Source organism: Vigna radiata, chromosome 2, assembly GCF_000741045.1.
Source record: "Vigna radiata var. radiata cultivar VC1973A chromosome 2, Vradiata_ver6, whole genome shotgun sequence".
NCBI lineage: Eukaryota > Viridiplantae > Streptophyta > Magnoliopsida > Fabales > Fabaceae > Vigna > Vigna radiata.
The window spans coordinates 14,265,830-14,287,084 of NC_028352.1; the positions used below are offsets into that span (position 1 = coordinate 14,265,830).

Sequence of the window (21,255 nt, forward strand, 5' to 3'; positions counted from 1 at the left end):
AATATTTTAATATGCAATAAGAAAATAATATCATCAAAATTCTTTAATTAAAATATCCAAATTACATTGAAACTTTTATTAAATAAATAATTTAAAGAAACCCATATTTTCCACCATCCTCTTCTGACTCTAAACTGTATCAAAGACATCTAGAATGTCATTTGCTTTCCTATAATCAAAAGTCATATAATTATTACACAACACAAACAGCAATAAGCAAGGCTAAGCTACTAGTACAACCATTAACAAAATAACTTAAAATATTAAAAAAGAATTATCACTATAAGAAAAATAACAATTATATATAGTCAAAATTTATATATAACTTTAAAATCTGTATGTAAAGTGCAAATATATACGAATTACATAAAGTGAAAAATTCATATATAAAAGAACTGTAACTAAATTTATATACGGATATATCTCTATATAAATTATATACAAAAATTATATACAAATAGTTTGTATATAAGTTATATACAAAAGCTATATATAGATAATTCGTAGATAAGTTATATAATTTGTATATAACTTATTACTACAATAAAAATGATAATTATATATATATAAATTTTATACAAATTTGGATAATGGCAGTACATATAGATTTTTCGTATGTAATGGAGGGAAATTTTTATAGAGATGATCCCTCTTTAATATTATTGGTATGTAATATTGGGGTATTTAAGCGTAAAATTTGTCAAAGATTTATCCTTATATATATATATATATATAATCATATGTAAGCGGAAGACAATATTATCTGATAATTTTAACTACGGATATCGAGTTAATAATAATTATAAAATAACATTTAGTAATTAGAAAATAACATTTAGTTCAGAGGATCTCATTCTCGATTGTTCTAATTCTCGAATCTTCTCACTCTCCAGCCCTAACCTTCTCCTCCTTTCTCTTCTCACTCTCCAGCCTAACATTCTCCCTGCACTCTCTTCTTCCCCCACACTCGTTCTCTCTGCACTCTCGAGCCCAGTCTGCTTTCCCTCGCACTCGTTTGCAGTCGTTTGGCGGGAAGCGTAACCTCGCACAATCGTTCTCCTTACGAGAGCTCACAGTCGTGTGACGGGAACCTTTTGTTTCCTTCTGCCGAACCACCATCCTCCCTCATTGGAACCGTATATTGACACATTGGAGGCATCGTTTTCCCTGAGTCGAACCGTAGTTGTCCTCCTACTCGAACCCCGGTGAGTAGTCGAAGCTTTGATTCTTTATTTTTTTTTTTCGTTGGTTGTTGTTACATTGACCTATTTTTGGTTCGTTGTTGTTTGGAGGTTTGAAATTGCGATTAAGGAAACCCTAGGTTGGTTTCTTCGATCTGGAAGATATAAGTTCGAGCTGCCATTGTCTTCTACACGTGGTAAGTTTCAATTGTTTAAATTTAGGTTTGTCTTAAACCTTGACTGTTATTGAAAATAGGTGTTTAGGGAAGGGATGGGATGAGATGTTGATGGAGATGAGTTTTGGAGGTCAAAAAATGCATGAAACTGGGTATTCGATTTGTGTGTTCATTTCTGCATCCTGAAATAAGTGGTTATTAAAAGATTTCATAACCGTCACATTGTTTTGAAGCTATTTTGTGTTTAGATATTTGATTTGAAGAGGAAAAACTGAAAACAACTTTTCTGTGTTTTCATCCTTTAACGTGCAAATGTTTGAAAACAACTAGCTTCTTTTGTTATGAGTAATAGGACAATCAAATTTTGATCCTACAACCCTTTTAATTGTTTCTATTTTCTTAATGTCAAACATATACAATCAAATTTTGATCCTACAACCCTTGTTTCTTTTGTAAAAGGAACAACATAATATGAAACAATTTCAGTTAAAAACACTTAAAATGATATAACATGTTGATGGTTTAGGCTACACACGGCAAAAAGGGTGCATAAATCAAAATGAAAGATTAATTCTTAAAGTTTAATTCACAAAATTATGAGCATACATTATAGTTAACTTAATTATAAACATACAATTTGAATTAAGTTTTAAATAGATTCTTTTACATTCATTTTTCTTTTAATTTTAAATTTAAGTTATAACTTGAGTTTCTCCTAATTGATAATTAGATCTAGATTATACCAAATAATAATTTGATTTGATTTGTATTATAATTCAATGTCGTGAGAATAGGAATGATATAAATCTCTAATTTTTAAATTCACTCTCTTTCACTCCAAAAGTAGGAAAAATATTAAAATTTGAATAGAATAAAGATGTTCTATATCCTAAAATTTTATATCCTTCGATTTCAAAACAAGGCAGTGATTAGTTTACTTAAATAATACATGTTAGATATATAATTAACATAACACACAAATAAATTTTAAGTCAAGTTGAATTTCAAAAAATCAAAAACTGAATTATAAACTTAGATTTGTACATTTTATTAAAAAAATAAATAAAGGTCAGAGAAATGATGAGAATTTTTACTCAAGGCAATTTTCTTAAGCAGTAATGATAATAAGAATTTTACAGAATTTTGAAAAGTTTAAAGGATATGAGAGATTACAGTGTGAAAATGAAACAGTGTTGGCAAAGAAGAGGACTGGTAGAGAAGGAAACTTGCATAAGCAAGTTTTCAGCGCAGAGTTCCCATTGGTCTTTTGTAAGTATAAAACATGGAGACTATAAGGAAAGCTATCAAGTTTAGAACACTTAGCAGTGCCAATAGCCAAATAGAAATAATCTATGTGACCAAAGTTTAGGTTGTCAGGTATCCATCCTGGACTTCCATTCTTAGTACTAATCTTTGTTAAAATTGTCAGGTAGCAAATCTACGTTTTATTTAAAATTAATCTATAAAACAACAAAGATCACTGAAGTGAAACCATAGTTTTGATTAAAGAACCACACCAGAAACACTCAAGATATAGTGTCTAGGTTTTATTTCTTCAATTAGGGTCACCTCATTCGGATGTATATATTTGTATCAATTTTCAACATTTTAGACAACAGGACAATTCAGTCTTTCCTATTCGCTCTTTTAAAGTACAAGCATGTATGAAGATGTTACATGTTACAGATTCAATATTGGTCCCCTTTACTCAAATTCGTGACTAACACTTTTGGTTGTCATAAAAGATCCTCAAGGCATGGTGTATAAAACTGTGAGGCTTAGTAGATCAGTAGGCTTTAGATATCCTTCATCTTGGGCATAGCCTTAACCAAACCCAGAACCCCCACCTCTAGCCCAATGCTTGCAACCTGGTTAGGGTAGTTTGGACTTAGCTCTGGAGCTTCATTTTCCACGCACTGTATGACAATGTAATGAGAACATGGACTAACACTCATCAATACTTCTGTTCACCATAATTGCACACACTCCCTGGTCCCTTCCCTCCCCTTATCACTTGTCAATCATGTCATTCCTTGTTGATTAATTTGAAATTTTGATCTTGCTGAGAATTTGTGCTAATTGTTCCTCTAATCTTGTTTTTGTCAATTAGCCAGTACTAGTACAAAGTTCTAATATGTTTTTCTACTGTTTGATATCTTTGTATAGCATATGCTTTCTTATTTAGCTTAATTACTGCATGTATGTAGGTGTCTGCATTTTGTGCATTTCAGTAATTAAATTTATTTGGCAGCCTCAGGGAATACCAGATAACGGGTATTTATGGCAGAGAGTTAATTCCCAGTTAAGCTCCCCTAGCCAGCCATATTCTTTGAGAGAGGCTCTAGCTCAAGCACAGTCTTCTAGGATTGGAGCTTATGCTCAAGCACTTTGAGAATCTTTACATCCACTTTTGAGACAGAAATTGGTACACTTTTTCTTTTGCAGTTAAATTTTAATTTGTTTATGCTTGAAGCTCCTTATTACTTTTCCTTCTGCTTTTAAATTTTAATTTGTTTATGGGTCATGATTTAAGCTCATTATTACTTTATTTTTTGGGTCAAAGCTTTGCATGCTGTCATGCACAGTTTCAAATTAATCATCAGCTGCAATGGTTCTTAAACTTGGATGTATTTTCTTTTCATTTGAAAGAATTCCCACCCACTTGTTTGTGTGCTTCTCTTTTTTCTGTTTACTTTTGGTAACTGAGTCTACATTTTCTTTTGTTATGGATGTGTACATATTGTAGGAACTTTGGGAGGAAAATTTGAGTGTCTCAGCCAGTCTTATACATTGCAAGAACTGATCATAGATGTTTAAGATATATACATGGAAATTGATGTATCAGCTGTGGTTAATCTGAAATTGTATATTATTGCTCTTAATAAATTGTATATCACAGTTCATAGAATGCACATGCACCAAGTTGGTGTTAGTTTCACATGGTTCTACCCTTACTTAAATATGAGTTAGATGGTCAAACTATTAGGGATTCATGTTAAATTTCATACCCATGCATGGAGCCAGGGCAAGAGGACTATAAATAGTGGGGTTCATGTTAAAGGCCTTAGAGAAAGGGGTGAAGATGATTTCTATAGTGTCATTAAACACATATATGAGCTATGTACCATTGAAGACTATTGTGGAGTTAGAAGGTAGCTCGGTGCAAAAGGAAGACAATAGGCCTCTTTCACTATTTTAATGTCATGAGAGAGAGAATGAGAGTAGTCCAACATAAGCACTAGAACCGTGGGCACGTAGGTTTAAACATGTTTCCTCATCTCCCACATCAATAATTGCATACTCTTTCTCCTTGTCTCTCTCCCCATCACTTCTCCTGATAATACATGCACTTCCATGCTCTTCTATATAAAATGTTTCAAGTGACCAATCTTCCTTATTTTCAATTTTCAGATTGATTACATCATGAGTTCTTCAATCTTGTGAGCCTGTTCAATAAGACCAGCTTTGCAAAAGCTATAAATTAAAATAGTATAAGTATTAACACTGGGAGCAATGTTTTATCAAACTTTCCATCTCTATAAAGACACCATGCAAAATCTTAAAGGCTTTATCAAACTTTCCAGCTCTACGAAGACACCATGCAAAATTGCTGACATTTACCTTATTTAACACAACCCCTGAATCTAACATTTCGATGTAAGCCTTTTATCTCTTCTTTAGTGTTTACAATTGTGATAGATGTAGTACTGAGGCCTTTTTCCTGGTCAATATTCATCTTTTTTTCTCAATAGAGAAAGGTATCATGGAGAACTGAGAGTGAAGAAAAGATCAAAAAAAATTTTCACACCAAAGCATCTCATAGATTATCTGAGATGTTTAAAAAAGCTAGAACAAAAGGGAAAAAAACCTGATTGGATGGAGGATAATGTTTCGAATGGTCTTTTAGAGAAGTGGAACATGTCATTTCATAGACAAAAGTGTGAAACAATCAAGAAGAACAGGACATCTGACAAGGGTGGTTGTTTGCACATTGGGGGATCCATTAGCGTGCATGAGTTATATACGGATAATCGTATATATCTTACAAAGCTAATGGATCCCCCAATGTGCAAACAACCACCTTTGTCAGATATCCTGTTCTTCTTGGCCGTTTCACACTTTTGTCTATAAAGTGACATGTTCCACCTCTCTAAAAGACCATTCCAAACAATGTTCCCCATCCAATCAGGTTTTTTTCCCTTGTGTTCGAGCTTTTTTAGACATCTCAGATAATCTATGAGATGCTTTGGTGTGGAAATTTTTTTTGATCTTTTCTTCATGCTCAGTCCTCCATGATACCTTTCTCTGTTGAGAAAAAAGATGAATATTGACACAGATTATCTTCCACATAAGCAACAGATTATCTTCCACACAGATTATCTGAGATGTTTAACAAAGCTAGAACAAAAGGGAAAAAAACCTGATTGGATGGGGGATAGTGTTTGGAATGGTCTTTTAGAGAAGGGGAACATGTCACTTTATAGACAAAAGTATGAAACAATCAAGAAGAACAGGACATCTGACAAGGGTGGTTGTTTGCACACTGGGGATCCATTAGTGTGCATGAGTTATATACTGTATATATCTTATAAAGCTAATGGATCCTCCAGTGTGCAAACAACCACCCTTGTCAGATATCTATTCTTCTTGGCCGTTTCACACTTTTGTCTATAAAGTGGCATGTTCCATTTCTTTAAAAGACCATTCCAAACACTCACTGTCCCCCATCCAATCAGGTTTTTTTTTTCTTGTGTTTGAGCTTTTTTAGACATCTCAGATAATCTATGAGATGCTTTGTTGTGAAATTTTTTTTGATCTTTTCTTCATACTCTGTCCTTTGTGATACCTTTCTCTGTTGAGAAAAAAGATGATTATTGACACAGATTATCTTCCACATAAGCAACAGGTGCTGTAAAATTTATTTACAATATGGATGTATGTATTGAATATTTACTCATTTAAAAAAAAAAAAGCTTATGCAATAAAATAGTGAAGTTAATGATGAAATGAAAGTGTAATGATTAAAATAAGGAACATAACATATGATTGGGGAGAGTGATCAGGACTCTTGTAAACATTAGTGAAGGTAACAGAAGGCTTGATGACAGAACACTGTTATCCTAATAGGAAGATGTTTAATTCTCTTGTACATCCCTTTTATAAATCCGAGGATTACACTTATGCCTATAAGTTGTTTAGGAAAATGGATAACTGTAGGTGTCAACCCAGCTATCAGCTTTATAATATATTTATTGGTAGTATATGCAGCAACGAGGCTTTTTTTGTTGTTTGAAGAAATGAAAAAGAATGGCATTGTTCCCCGTGTTTATACTTATACTGCTCTTATTCATGCATACCTGAAAGGAAGAAAGGTGTTTCATGCAAATAAACTATTTCAGATGATGTTGGTGTTATGGTTATAATTAACTTGATTATATTATATTAAAAAAACTGATCCACTTTTATTAAAAGTTATACTATTTTAAGGTTTAGTTTTTAAAAATTGAATTCAATAACAGTAGTTCAGTTAACTATGAAAATTGTATTTATTTTTCTCTTTTTTAGTTTCCGTTAAGTCTTGAAAAAAACGATATTTAAAAGTAAAATATTAATAAAATAAAAAAATAATAATTAATTTTTTAAAACAATTTTTTTATTACAAAATTTAGTTTTTTTTTATCAATAAACGTGTATATAAATAAAAAACTATTTTATATTATATATATATATATATATATATATTATGTTAGTGTATTTTTTATCAATAAAATAAAATAAATAAATAAAAATAAAATGATTTTTAATTAATAAAAGAAATATAAATAAAATAGAAAATAATAATATCAAATGATTAAAAAATTAATTTATTAGATACTTATGAATAAAATAAGATAAATATTAAAATAAATCTTAATTAATAATAACATGTTATATTATTTAGTTTAAAAATTAGTATAATTCAATTTAAAAGTTTAAAATTTGTATAATTAATAGTTTTATTCAGTTTATATTGTAATTTAATATAATTTTATAATTTACTTCCTTAGAGAATACTTTTATTTGCTCACTCGTAGTTGGTGGAAGGTTAGAAGCCTACTGTTGTTACCTATATAGCTTTAATTTAGGATCATTCTCGAAGAAATTACTACAATTTTCAACCGAAATTCTTCTTTAATAATTAATTTTAAAAAAATAAAGAAGTTGTTTTTAAACATTTACATTAAAAAATTTCAATTACTAATTCATTGTAATAAAAAATTAATGGATATTTAAATGATTAGTGAACTTCAATTTCTAGTACAGTGTAAATTGATAAAATAAAAAATAATTTAATTAGTCTAAATTAATTTTTAATTCAATATTTTTTAAAAAATCTTTTATTTACTTTTTAACGATTCAGTTCAATTTATCATTTTTTACATTGAAATTTTATTAATAAGTTTTATTAATAAATATAGTACTCCTTTAGATGTGTTCCTCGGAACAATTCCAAATTACAATATTTTGATATAAGTATTTAAATTTAAAGTGCTTTTGTTGGAAAGAAAGTATAAATAAGTTTCTATTATATGTAACACAAATTAAATATATTTAAAAAATTATTTTAATGATTAAACATCAATTAATTTTAAACATTTCATATGTAAAAAATATACATAAATATGAAAAGGGTGAAAATTTTCAAACTATTTTAGTTAATTTAAATTATTATACTTTTAAATAATAGAATATTCTGATAATATTTTAAAATTTATTTTCTTATAAGGGAATTATTTTCTTATAAATTATTTTAAATTTTTTATAAAATGAGATTATCCCATTAAGGGATTTTTCATATAAAACGTCATCTAAAATACTATTTCAGAAACTTTGATTTTAATTTTTGAAAATAAAAAAAGAAGTTAAACATAACATGAAACTTGGAACAAGAATGTGGTCATTCAAAACAGAGGTTTGAGGGTGTGAGAAAAAAGAGTTGACAAACATAATTCATGATATTACCAACAACCTCATAGAGTCTAATCAACCACACCAATTCATCACTACCAACATCTTAAAAGCTTAATGTTTGAACTACTGCTATATTATTTCTAGTTGCAAGCATTGATAATACAACCAAGTTAAATTTAATGCAACATTGATTTAAGCATCTGCAATTTCAACAGATTCAGCAGCAGCAGCAGCTAGGACAAGCTCAGGATGAACATTTCCCACAGATTCCAAAGCATTGGGAAGTTTCAAAGATCTCAAAGCCAGATGCGCTGCTTTCTGCCCTGATATCATCATTGCTCCAAAGGTTGGACCCTGCATTTTCAATTGCCAAACCCCAAACAAATAAATTAAATTTTAGAAAATAAAATAACTATTTAATATATAAAAAACACAAACACTTCCAAAAACACATAATACATGCAGAGAGAAAGTTTTACCATTCTTGGAGCACCATCAATCTCAGCAACTTCCATTCCAGTAACGATCATGCCAGGAACAATTTCTCTAGTGAGTCTGACGATGGCATCCTCAGCCATGTTCATGTCAAGGGCCTTCATTCCTGGCACATTATCAATCAAGCCAATGCTCTTGAGCCTCTTCACACCAGTGGCTCCAAAGGGTCCATCATGGCCACAAGAACTCACCACCACTTTAGCCTCCATCACATTGGGGTCCATGCACGATTGAGTGTCATGGTTCATGGAAACCAAGGCCCAGTTAGTGACAACCCCACCAACTCTTCCATTCTTCACTATCAAATCTTCAGCTGCCACTGCATTGAACAGCTTCACGTTTGGCCTCGCCAACAGCTTGCTCATGATGGTCGAAGTGAACAGTGCAGCATGCTTGATCACCACATAGTTCTCTTGCTCGTCATACTCAAGACCAAGCTCGTCAAGGAAAAGATGTGCTGGCTTACGCACTATCTGCACTTTCACATTCACAGTACCATTACATTTAGATTATCTCTTTCCTATCTCTTCACAATTTTCTACTACTATTCTTTTCTTTTTCATCCACCTGTCAGTATTTCTCCTTTAGTTTGAAATTCCCTTTAATGCACTGTTATTCTATTCATTAAAATTTATATATACATTCATTTTCATACCCTTGAAGCACTTTTTTGTTACACTAACCCTTTAATATATTCCTTTTGTAATTCATTTTTTTTTTTGCATAACCTTTGATAGTAATTTTTTTTTTCTCTTTTTACAATGACCCTTTTAATTTACTATTATATTTGTTAAAAAGGTAAAGTTATTAAATTATTATTCTTCACATTATTTAACATTTGATTTATAGCTTTTAATATATTTTGTTTCACAATGACCCTTCAATATACTCTTACACTATTAATTAAAATTGATTAAGTCAATCACATATTCATATTTTTCACTATTTGTTTCTTATGCTTTGATATGATTTTTTTTTTACAATAAATCTTTAACCAAAAATTATTAAAACAATATTATATATTTTAAACCTACATAATTTTATAATAATAATAATATAAAAATAATACTAGAGGAAAGTTTATAACATTTGTCTTTCTGTAAATGATAACCCTTTATATGGAATAATCAAAGGATATATTTGATAAAAAAAAATCAACATATAAAAAAAAATAGCATGCAACTATTTTCCTTTAAATAAGATCAGTCCAAATTCTCTTTCAATTAGTCAGATATTGATAATAATTGAGTAAAATTTCTAGTATTAGAACTTTTTTATGAAGAAAATAGTACTTTTGTTACATTTGGTAAATTAATAATTAAAATATTTAAAATTTTAATAAATGTTTTAATGCACAATTAATAATTATTTTTTCCGTCTATTAAAGTATTTAATAAAAATTAATTATTATTATTAATAATATTATTATAATAATAAGGGTCAAATAAATGCATTTTAGTGCAAACATGATCGAATGTTCTAGAACTATACCTCAAGAAATCAGTACTTTTATTATTCTGGTAAAATAATAATTAAAAATATTATTTTTTAAAAAAAATTATTCTTATGTTACACTTTTTAATGTGCAAGAAATTTTTTTATCTTGCTTTGAAAAAATATCATGTTCTAAAACGGAATGGAATACTAGATACTAAAAAGTTCCCATGTTTTTTTTTTTTTTTCTGATCTAACAGAGTCAAATACTAAATCTAAAAAAAAAAACCAAAATTAAAATATTAAATCATGATACATAGAAACTTATCCCTTCTCTAAAAGAAATACTCGTCATGTCGATTTACTTGTAATTAGATAAAAAAATTTACTATTTCAAAAATGTAAAAATATTTGAATAAGGCTTAATCTCATGACATGGTATTTATTTTGTAAATATTTCATTTGAATAAAATAAGCACTAAATATAAAGCTATTTAAAAATTAAATAATCATTAATAATTTAAAAATATAAATATTAAATAATTATTAATAAACACAAAAGTCACCCATGCGTTTCAGTGATTATTTTATAAGATCTCCTTTTATCTTTTCCCAGTTAGAAGAAAATAAATAACAGGAACAAAATAATAACAGTAGAAGCAAGGTGACTGGTCTTTAGAGAAAAGAATGTTACAGTTACTCACCATGGCGGAGAAGAGCTGGCCACCGAGCCACGCGCCGCCACCGGGACTGACGGACTGTTCGATGATGGCAACATTAACGGAAGGGTTCTTGCTGAGTTCGTAGGCACAGGAAAGTCCGGCTGACCCAGCACCGATGATGACAACATCAGTATCAGCATGCGTGACCATGTCGGTCATGTAGCGGCGCGTCATCTCACGTGACACAATGGATTCCTTGATTGGCTGGAACCTAAAAGAAGAGAAGTCGTAAGGGGGTGGGGAAGCGATGGACATGGACGCGCGAGGCGCGTGGAAGCGGGGAGTGGGGATGACATGAGTGGGTTTGGTGGAGAAGAGGGATGATGAGGGTGGAGAGAGAATGGAGGCAGAGAATAAGGAGGAAGAGGTGATTGTGGAAGCCATGAGTGAAAATGTGAGATGTGATTTTGGTTTGGAGAGTGTGGTATTTATTAAGGAGAGTAGTATGCAAGAATGGAAAAGTTTCAAAGGTGACAAATAAGAAATGGAGAGAGAAAGTTTGTGAGAACGGTTCTTTGATGGCGTGCATGGAGGACACGTGGAATTTTGTTGGAAATCAAAGGTGCAGAGTTTTCTGTTTTCCGAAGCAATCACTGTTTGGTGCTGTTGCTGCAGCTGTGACCACACTCATCTTATGTGGAAATATCTCCGTTACAAAGTAATAAAATGATTAAACAAATATTTCTGTTGTCATGTGATTATGTTTTTGTTTGTTTAGAAAAAAATATTTTGTCTTTAGTACTATTTAAAATAATTTCTTTTACTCTTTAAAAAAGTGTTATTTAAAAGTCACAATTTTATTGTTTGAAATATTATTTAAATTATTTTGACAAAAACAAAAGAAAATATTTATCAGGAATGAAAAACTTATAATAAAATTTGAATTTATCAATAAAGAGATTTTTAAATTAAATTAAAATACTAGTCTATAGATAGATATTTAAATTAAACTAAGCGCATTAATATGTAATTTTTTCTCAATACTTAATCTGCTAAGCAAATTAATATATAATTCCTTTCTAATACTTTGAGTCATTTATTAGTTGAGTAGTGTTTTTTGAGATTTTAATAGTTAAGTGAGTAACTGGGATCAATAAAAGAGTTTGTCAATTTTTTTTTTAAGATGTGGTAATATAAAATGGAAGAATGATGTTTTAGGAATATGGAAGTACATGAATGAGATAAAAGAATTGGTCCCACAAATGGTACGTGAGGTATAAACTATGTGTGAATGATATATTGATGACAAAAACTAAAATGTGATCGTCCTTATTTTATTAATAATTAAAATGGTTAGAAGTTTCACATAGATTAGATATAAGATAAATTTATAATATATAAATAGGTACACTTCACTTTATAAGTTGATTTTGTGAGATTGAGTTAGGGTTAAAGTTCATTTCTAATATAGTCATTCTTAAAAAAGATTACTAGTGCATCATCCATCAGAGTAAAGAGGTTTATATCTAAAGTGTCAACAATGGATGAATTATGAAAATTATTATGTTTGAATATAAATTGTAAGATTAGTGAAAACTATGTAATCATTTTATGAATTTCTAGTATATTATTTTTTATTTAAAACTTAATAAATTGTAAATCATCTATAATTATCCTATGATGTCGTTATTCGTCATGATCATAAACTTTACAAAAACATATATAATATATCAAACGAGATATATAGGTAACTTAATATAGATATAGTTTGTAATGTTATACACTAATTATTCCTTTCCTTTTCTTTTGAAGTACTCTTATCTCTATTTTGTCATAAAAAAGGACTATACATAATATTATATTAGATTTATGTCTTATATAATATGTGATTACTTCTTAATAATATTTTCATATGGATTATGTACAATTATTTCTTTTATATATTTCCGTTGGTCATTAATTTTTTATTTGCAGTAGTTATAAGAATATATAAAAGCAGTTAGATTAATCATTTGCAATTTCTATTATTTATTATTTACTTTTTTAAATTTATTTTTTGTCGTTGAAATTGTGAATAAAAATAAAATAAAAAATATTATTTAAAGAAGGGTTAAATATGTTTTTGATTCCTTAACTTTCAGTAAAATTAGAATTAGTCCATGTTCAAAATTTTGGTTTAATTTAGTCCATCAACTTTAAAAATATATAAATTTAGTCATTTTAACCAAAATTTGTTAACTTTATTTAATGTTTCAATCGCATTTCTCATATAAGATTGAAGCAAAAATATTTTAAATAGTATAAACAACCAAAATTAGACTAATGTTTTGAAAAGAAACTAATTTCAAATTTCACTAAAAATTAAAGAATAAAAAACATATTTAAATCTTTAAATAAACATACCCTCAGTTATCACACTGATGTCTAATGGTAACTTCCCAGACAATTTCTGAAAATAGTTTATATATGTAATATATGCAAATTTTCATGTGCCTCAAAATATTTTCTGTTCTTATCACTTTAATACATGATATATAAGTTAAAACATATTATTAATAGTTCAGGCATAAATTAAATGCTAATAAATATTTGCTAAAAAGTTTACATGTTTCAATTTATAATTTATATTAGATGTTTTAAATAAAACCATTGGACAGTTTACATCGATAAATTACATATATAATAATTTACCAGGATCTATTTTAATGAACTGTATTGGAAATGATGTTGAACCATCCATAAATAAATAATTTCATGAATGTCTCAAGGAATTTTGAAAATTTTACATCAATTTCAATTTACACTATACAAAAAGACAAAAACCACCTTAAAACTTTCAATATTAAATTACAGTAGTTGAATAATAATATAATATAAAAAAAAAACTATATGTTAGGGTTTTCTATGTTATGAAATGATCTATCATTCTGGATTATTCTAAGGGTTCAATCTAACACTTTTTGTGATATTTACCCACCAAAAGGTATTCATTTTTTGTAATCACATGACTTCGAAATTAAATACATGGCTTCACTTTCTTCTGTGTAAAGATATCACGGATTGCATCAAAATTAAACTTGTCCTTTGGAAATTTGAATTTATGAAAAGGCAAATATATGCTTGTAATATATATATGGTATCATTTGGATCTCTTTGATTTCTTCTATAATGTTCATGAAGATGAGTCATGATGACAATTCCATGTTTGGGAGATACTTTGATTTCCATGGGGATTCAATATGAGACTGATTTTGGTGCAATGTGTTGTATCTTTTTTCTGTCTTGTTATAAAAGTAATGTTATTTTACTTCATTATCAATTTCTATACTTATTTCTTTTCGTAAAATCTTTCGAGAAAATTTATCAAAAAACAAAAAGCTAGACCGTAGTATTTTCGAAACTATAATTTTTGAGAAAAATATTCACACGTTAAATACAAAAATATAATATTTTATCAAATATTTTTTTGACTTTATTGACAGTTATAATTTTTGAAAAATATACTTTTTGTAGTTACGAAAACCACTGGAAACAACAACGTTAATAAAATTATTTACTGGCAGTTTTTGCAAAATCGTTACGATTTTCGGAGTTTCAGGAAACTGTCGTTCTTTGTGAAGGTTTCAAAATCGTTGGAAATGTAAATCAGATAATTTTTTTCTTCTGATATTATTTAATTTATTTGATTATGACAAATATAATTTTTAAATATGTAATTAAATTTAATATTAATTACTTAAAATCGTAATTAAATTTAAAAATTAAGAATAATAAAACTTAAATGTCTATGCGTATACAGTGTAATATATTTAAATAAGATTGTTTAATACAATTAATTATCAAAATAACATACTAAAAATAAAAAAATAAATAACAAAACATGTTCTTAATAGTCCTGAAGCTGCACAATAATCCAATCCCTTAACATACATCAGTTTTCACTGAAGCAGCTGCATCAACCAAAAAAAACATAATTTGAAGCAAACTTTCAGCTCATTTGTACCATGTTGAAGACTTCAAGCCTCCTTTAATCCACGTTCTAGCATTCCAAAAATCAATCTTCCAAACCACTTGACTGAAAAATGACTACACTAAACCCAACTTTGTACCAGATTTTTATTCACACACAACCAGCATATTAACCAAACCAAAAAGCCACTTAGACTATGCCTAATCCAATCAAAACAGGCCATTCATATCCATTCATACCATTCATGAACCAAAAACTCTCAAATGTCTAAAACAGAAAAAAATATACTAATAAGAAATCAAAATTGAAATTCTTAGGAGAGAAAAAAAGAAGAGAGATTAAAGAACAGAGTTTGGTGGTTGAGACTTACAAACATCTTTATTGCTTGATCACTAAGATGGGACACTGTTTTAGTAGTGATCAAATCTCTCTGTCTTTCCATGTGTTCAACTATAATTGCCATAAGCGGCCAATCTGGTAAGCATTTCACTTTACACAAAGATGCCCTTTTGATCTTTCCCTCTGACACCTTCTTACAAATACATAACATGCAATATGATATAAGAGATTTGGTTTCAAATACTTAAATTTTGTGAACTCAAGTTTAATCCATATGCTCTAAGGTTAAATATAGTAAACTTGGAGCAAGCTTCATGCAACCATAGTCAGTTTCATACAATGTACAGTCAGTTCCTAGTTAAGAAAAAAGAACAGTGGAAAAAGACAAAATATAACACAAGACAAGCAAACAATTGCAGACAGATAGATAAGGTAGATTTGCATGGTATTTAAATGCTTTAATCTAAATTACATTGACTAATGTAAAGTGTGAAGAAACTAGAAGAAAATTGTGGCGTATCCTGGCTTATCAGGATAGTTGGGCCAATACCCTTAACTTGAATCTGGTATCTACTTCAATAGAGGCAACCTCTGCTGCTTGTCTTCTCTACTACAGAAGCATCATTGAGTAAATAAAAGAAAGAGTATCATGCTATTGTCACTTTAGAAGAAGCTTTTAGTTTCAGAATGAGTTGTTGCTTTTAATTTTGATTACAAGATTGTTGTTTTAGAAGAATTCCAAGACCCAAAAGTAATTGGAATTTCTCCCACAAAGACTTTGGTGGATATATATTTCTTCAGTGTTTGGATTCATTAAACTTTCACAGTGATTCCAATAATACTCTTCTCTCTCAACAACTTTGGCTTTCACAAATGTCTTCTAACGCCATCGTCCAATACAGGACTTCTTCATCTCATGCAATTCAAACATATGATGTATTTGTGAGCTTCCGCGGTGAAGACACGCGCAACAACTTCACTGGTTTTCTGTTTGAAGCTCTCCGTAGAAAAGGCATCGATGCCTTCAAAGATGATGAAGATCTCAAAAAAGGTGAATCCATAGCACCCGAGCTCCTCCATGCCATTCAAGGCTCTCGACTTTTTATTGTTGTCTTCTCAAAGAACTATGCTTCCTCCACCTGGTGCTTGCGTGAACTGGCAGAGATACGTAACTGCGTTGAAACTTCACCAAGACGTGTTATACCTGTCTTTTATGACGTTGATCCTTCGGTTGTGCGCAAGCAAAGTGAATGTTATGAGAAAGCATTTGCTGAATACGAAAAGAGATTCAGAGACGACCAAGCGAAGATGGAGGAAGCTCAGAGATGGAGAGAAACTCTCACAAAAATGGCCAATCTCTCTGGTTGGGATATCCAAAATAAGTGAGTAATCCTCTTCCGTTTCAAGATTTATCACAATTATATATTTACTATGCAGTTATATTTAAACCTTTCTATGTCCTGTTGTTTTCTGATATATTCATTGTCCCTTTCTAGACTAGAGTTCAGAGATGTTAGGAATTTAGGAAAAGTAGATAACAGTGGTTGATGTGTGTTATTGGTATGAGTTTGGTAGTGAGGTTTAGCAATGTAAAGATAGCTTATAAAAGGTAATGTATTAATTCTTGAGAAGTATAGTTAACCTGGAGAAATTTTGGATGATAGAAGATATCAATTGATTTGATGACAAATATAGCTTTATTGATATTTGCAAGTGCTTACCAAAAGCTCAAGTTGTATGTCAGCTGTTAATTTGGCCTCATCCACGTCACTAAAGGTCGGAAGTGTCCATATTTAATAATTAATTAAAAATATTATAATAAAGTTAAACACAATTTGTTCACAAGCCTAACCTACTTTTAGAAAAGATTGTTTTGGAGCCTTAGGCTTTTAGGACCTCTTATTTAATGGACTAATAAAACGGAAATTTATTTAGGATTGTATTGGAACTAATATCAAATTATTTAATGCATTCTGCATATTTAAAGTTATTTTTGTCTATAGACTACTTACAATACATTTTGATGGGTTATAGGACTTTCTTCATGGTAGTCATGATTTATCTTGTGTTATGATGTAAAAACAGAGGTTTAGGAGGAAACATGCAAACTTATTCCAAATTACGAAAATGATAGTTTGAAAGTTTAAATCTTTTACGTTTATATTATTTTGTCCTATAAATGCATATATTCTTTTTGGTTCTATTGGGTGATTTTCTTTCGTTTCATATAAAATTTCAGGCCACAATATGTACAAATTGAAGAAATTGTTCAAAACGTAACAAATATTTTGGGTCCCAAAATTTGTAGTCTTCAAAAGGATGAACTAGTTGGGATAGAGTATGGACTTGAAAACTTAGCAAATCTTGTATGTTACGAATCAGTTAATAATGTTCAAGTTGTTGGAATCAGTGGGATGGGTGGCATAGGAAAGACTACTCTTGTTCGAGCTTTATACGAAAGAATCTATCATCAATATGATTTTCATTGTTTTATTGATGATGTAAGTAAAATATATCGAGATTCAAGTTCACTAGGTGTACAAAAGCAGTTGATTTCTCAGTCTTTAAATGAAAAATATCTAGAGATTTCAAACTCTTTTGAGGGAACATGTTTGATGTGGTCTAGGCTGCACAATGTTAGGGCACTTGTAGTTCTGGACAATGTTGATGAAGTTGAACAACTAAAGATGTTTACAGGGAACAGAGACACTTTGTTGCATGAATGCTTAGGTGGAGGGAGCATAATCATCATAGTTTCTAGAGATGAACATATATTGAGGACACATGGAGTAGATGACATTTATCGAGTCCCTCCATTGAATAACGAAAATGCTATGCAACTGTTATGTAGAAAGGCTTTCAAACTTAATTATATTTTGAGTGATTATGAAAGGCTGGCATTTGATGTGGTATCTCATGCTCAGGGCCATCCCTTGGCAATTGAAGTAATTGGGTCATCTTTGTTTGGTCGAAATGTGTCACAGTGGAAAAGTGCAGTGGCCAGGCTAAAAGGAATAAAAAATAAAAATATTATGGATGTTTTGCGTATAAGTTTTGATCAACTGGATGAAGAAGACAAAGAAATATTTTTGGATATTGCATGTGCCCTTTGCAAGCATGACGAGAAATATGTGAAGGAAGTTCTAAACTTTCGTGGATTTCATCCTGAATACAGTCTACAAGTTCTGCATGACAAATCACTAATAATAAAAGAGGATGGGCATATTTATATGCATAGGTTATTGAATGACTTGGGTAGGTGTATTGTCAAAGAAGAATCACATAAGGAACCCCTAAAGAGGAGTAGGTTGTGCGATTACCAAGATTTCCACAAAGCAATGTCAAACAATCAGGTAAAATTAATATATTCAATTAAAATTTTATGTTGCCATTTTTTTAGAGTATGAAAATCTTTCAAAAAATATAACAATTTTATTCTTTATGCGTAGACAACTGAAATTCTTGAAGTCGTAGCTGTTGATTTACAATGGAGTTCTAAACCTATGAGGGTAAATGGTCTATCGAAAATTAGACACCTTAAGTTGCTTAGACTTGAGAACACGCTTCTATGTTCGGACGTGAACTTTTCAGGAAGTCTTAGTCATCTTTCCAATGAACTAGGATATCTTACTTGGTATAAATATCCTTTTGAGTGTTTGCCTCAAAGTTTTCAGCCACACAAACTAGTTGAGTTAAAATTGAGATACAGCAGTATTCGACGATTATGGAGTGACACAAAGGTGATGAACATTAAATATATATTTCTAAGAAAAAAATTATTATAACCTAAGTGTCATTATTAATTGGTTTCTTGTATTTGCCAATTGTTGTAGGTGCTACCTAATTTGAAGCGTTTGTATCTCTCTAACTCCAAAAAATTAGTTGAGATGCCAGATGTTGCAGAGGCCCTAAATCTTGAAGAGATAGATCTTGAAGGATGCATACAGCTCCGAAAACTCAGTCCATCGATTGGTTTTCTAAGGAAGCTTACTATTTTGAATTTGGAAAACTGTAAAAACTTAGTAAGCTTACCCAATAGCATATTGGGCTTGAAATCTCTTGAATATCTGAATGTCTCTGGTTGTTCAAACCTGTTTAATAATGAGTTATTAGATCAAGCAAGGAACACAGAGCATTTGGAGAAGCTTTGTTTAGTTAAAGGTCTTATTCATTCCCACTCAACATCCCCTTCAATCAAAAAAATGCTTTGGTGGACTTTAGATTTGTTGTATTCAAGAGCACAAAGAGAGTTACCCTCCTCTCCTACTCTCCCTTGTTTGCGTGAACTCGATCTAAGATTTTGTAACTTAGTTACAATCCCTGATGCCATTGGAAAGTTACGTTGCTTAGAAAAGTTAAATTTGAAGGGAAACAATTTTGTTATATTGCCAAACCTCAGGAACCTTTTCAGACTGTATTATTTAAACTTACAACATTGCAAGCATTTGAAATACTTGCCTGACCTCCCTTCACGAATTCACTTGCCCTTAAAAGTTTACGAGATTTCGAGAGAATATTTTGCATCTGTATATATTATTACACTAGAGGAGGATGAAGAAAAGGCAGGATTACTTATTTTCAACTGCCCAGAAATAGTTAAGAGGAAACGGTGCACAAGCATGAGTGTTTTATGGATGTTACAAATTGTTCAGGTGTGCATCTTTCTTCTTTACCCCTTTCCTTCTTTTAATCTCTTTTGGTGTTGGAAAACAATTACTAACATATAACTCTTTCGTTGTACAAGGCGAAATGTCTTACATTCACTTTATTCCGCCGAAGTGTTGAAAGTATTATCCCTAGAAGTGAAATACCAATGTGGTTCAACAATCAGCTTGTGAGCATGGACAATTCAATAATCATAGATGGCTCTCCTATTATGCATGATAATAATTGGGTTGGTGTTGTGTGTTGTATAATATTCAGTGTAGGTATTTCAGGTAAACTGAATTTTCCAAGAACATGTTTTCGCATAAGAAAAATTCCTATAGATTTAAGAAGGGTTCTGTCTGTGGATCACTCAGATCATATGTGGCTATTTTATATGTCTCGTCAAGAGTTCCTCTGGAAAGAACGCAAATTTCGGGATACACTTGATACTTGTGACTTCAGATTGAAGTTTACAATACAGAAACCGATTCGTATTGAAAACATGGATACAGAATCAAAATATTTTGTGTTTGAAGTGAAAAAATACGGATATCGATGGGTAAATGAGCAAGATCTACAACTATCAAACTTAGCAATGATTCATGGTTGAAATTTGTCAGCTCTGTAATGCAAGTTTTTAGTAATACCTTCACAAGACACAATATTGTTATTGTAAAATTTCACTTTTTTAAAAGTAAGAGGAAATGCTCTTTTTATTTCCTTGCAAGATACAATCTATTTCATTTCTCATTTAATTTTTTAGTTTGTCTTCACATGAACTCAAGCTGCTCAAAGTTCTACAATTTTGAATATGCAAAAGTTAACATTAAATAAACTGCTTACTTTTAGTATTATATTTAAAACATTTAAATGAAAAATAGATGAAGAAAAAGACTTTGCTATTTTTTTCATGGAGTCGTTATATATTTTTTTTCTTTTCTCTAGTCTTGCAATGCATTTCAGTTTTTTTCCAGAAAGCTCTTCCCCCTGTGCTACAATATGCGAGGGAGTTACTAATTTTAAAGATTTCAAGATCAACCAACATACTCACCCTTATATTTAAAAGGCTATGTAAAAAGAGAGGATAGATTGAAATTTCTAAATATTCTTGCAAAACTTAGAATCATATTTTAATTAAACCAGTGCATTACAGGATCGAGTTTTGATTATTTCGAAAATCAAATAAATATACTCTACTATAAAAATACAATTATGACATAAATGGATACACCTATGACACGTCGTCTTTTAATAAATACAATTAACAAACATAAAAGTAATAAAAGTGGATTTTTAAAGAAGGTTTAATACTTATTTTGCTTCCTCGATTTGTAGGATTTGTTCAAAGTTGTCCTACCTTTTTTCAGTCGTTCAAAGTTATCCCATATTTGGTAAAAAAC

The 21,255-nt window shown here is 30.2% G+C and overlaps 2 protein-coding genes and 1 long non-coding RNA gene across 3 annotated transcripts; 2 read left to right on the forward strand and 1 right to left on the reverse strand.

Annotated features, from left to right (window-relative positions):
* Positions 1 to 831: 831 nt before the first annotated feature.
* On the forward strand, positions 832 to 4,914 carry LOC106776484. Its single transcript, XR_001376899.2, has 4 exons — positions 832 to 1,205; positions 1,293 to 1,378; positions 3,609 to 3,782; positions 4,769 to 4,914. It is a non-coding gene; the product is annotated as an uncharacterized LOC106776484 (long non-coding RNA).
* Positions 4,915 to 8,320: 3,406 nt separating this feature from the next.
* Positions 8,321 to 11,385, reverse strand: LOC106755182 (thiamine thiazole synthase, chloroplastic). The gene is made up of 3 exons (XM_014637295.2): positions 10,942 to 11,385; positions 8,788 to 9,276; positions 8,321 to 8,662 (listed from the first exon to the last, which is right to left on the reverse strand). Exons 1-3 carry the CDS (start codon positions 11,341 to 11,343, stop codon positions 8,501 to 8,503), a joined length of 1,053 nt encoding a protein of 350 aa, XP_014492781.1. The 5' UTR covers positions 11,344 to 11,385; the 3' UTR covers positions 8,321 to 8,500.
* A 3,886-nt stretch (positions 11,386 to 15,271) lies between these two features.
* On the forward strand, positions 15,272 to 20,170 carry LOC106780741 (TMV resistance protein N-like). The gene is made up of 4 exons (XM_022778666.1): positions 15,272 to 16,590; positions 17,448 to 18,561; positions 18,658 to 18,948; positions 19,042 to 20,170. Exons 1-4 carry the CDS (start codon positions 16,082 to 16,084, stop codon positions 19,933 to 19,935), a joined length of 2,808 nt encoding a protein of 935 aa, XP_022634387.1. The 5' UTR covers positions 15,272 to 16,081; the 3' UTR covers positions 19,936 to 20,170.
* Positions 20,171 to 21,255: the final 1,085 nt, after the last annotated feature.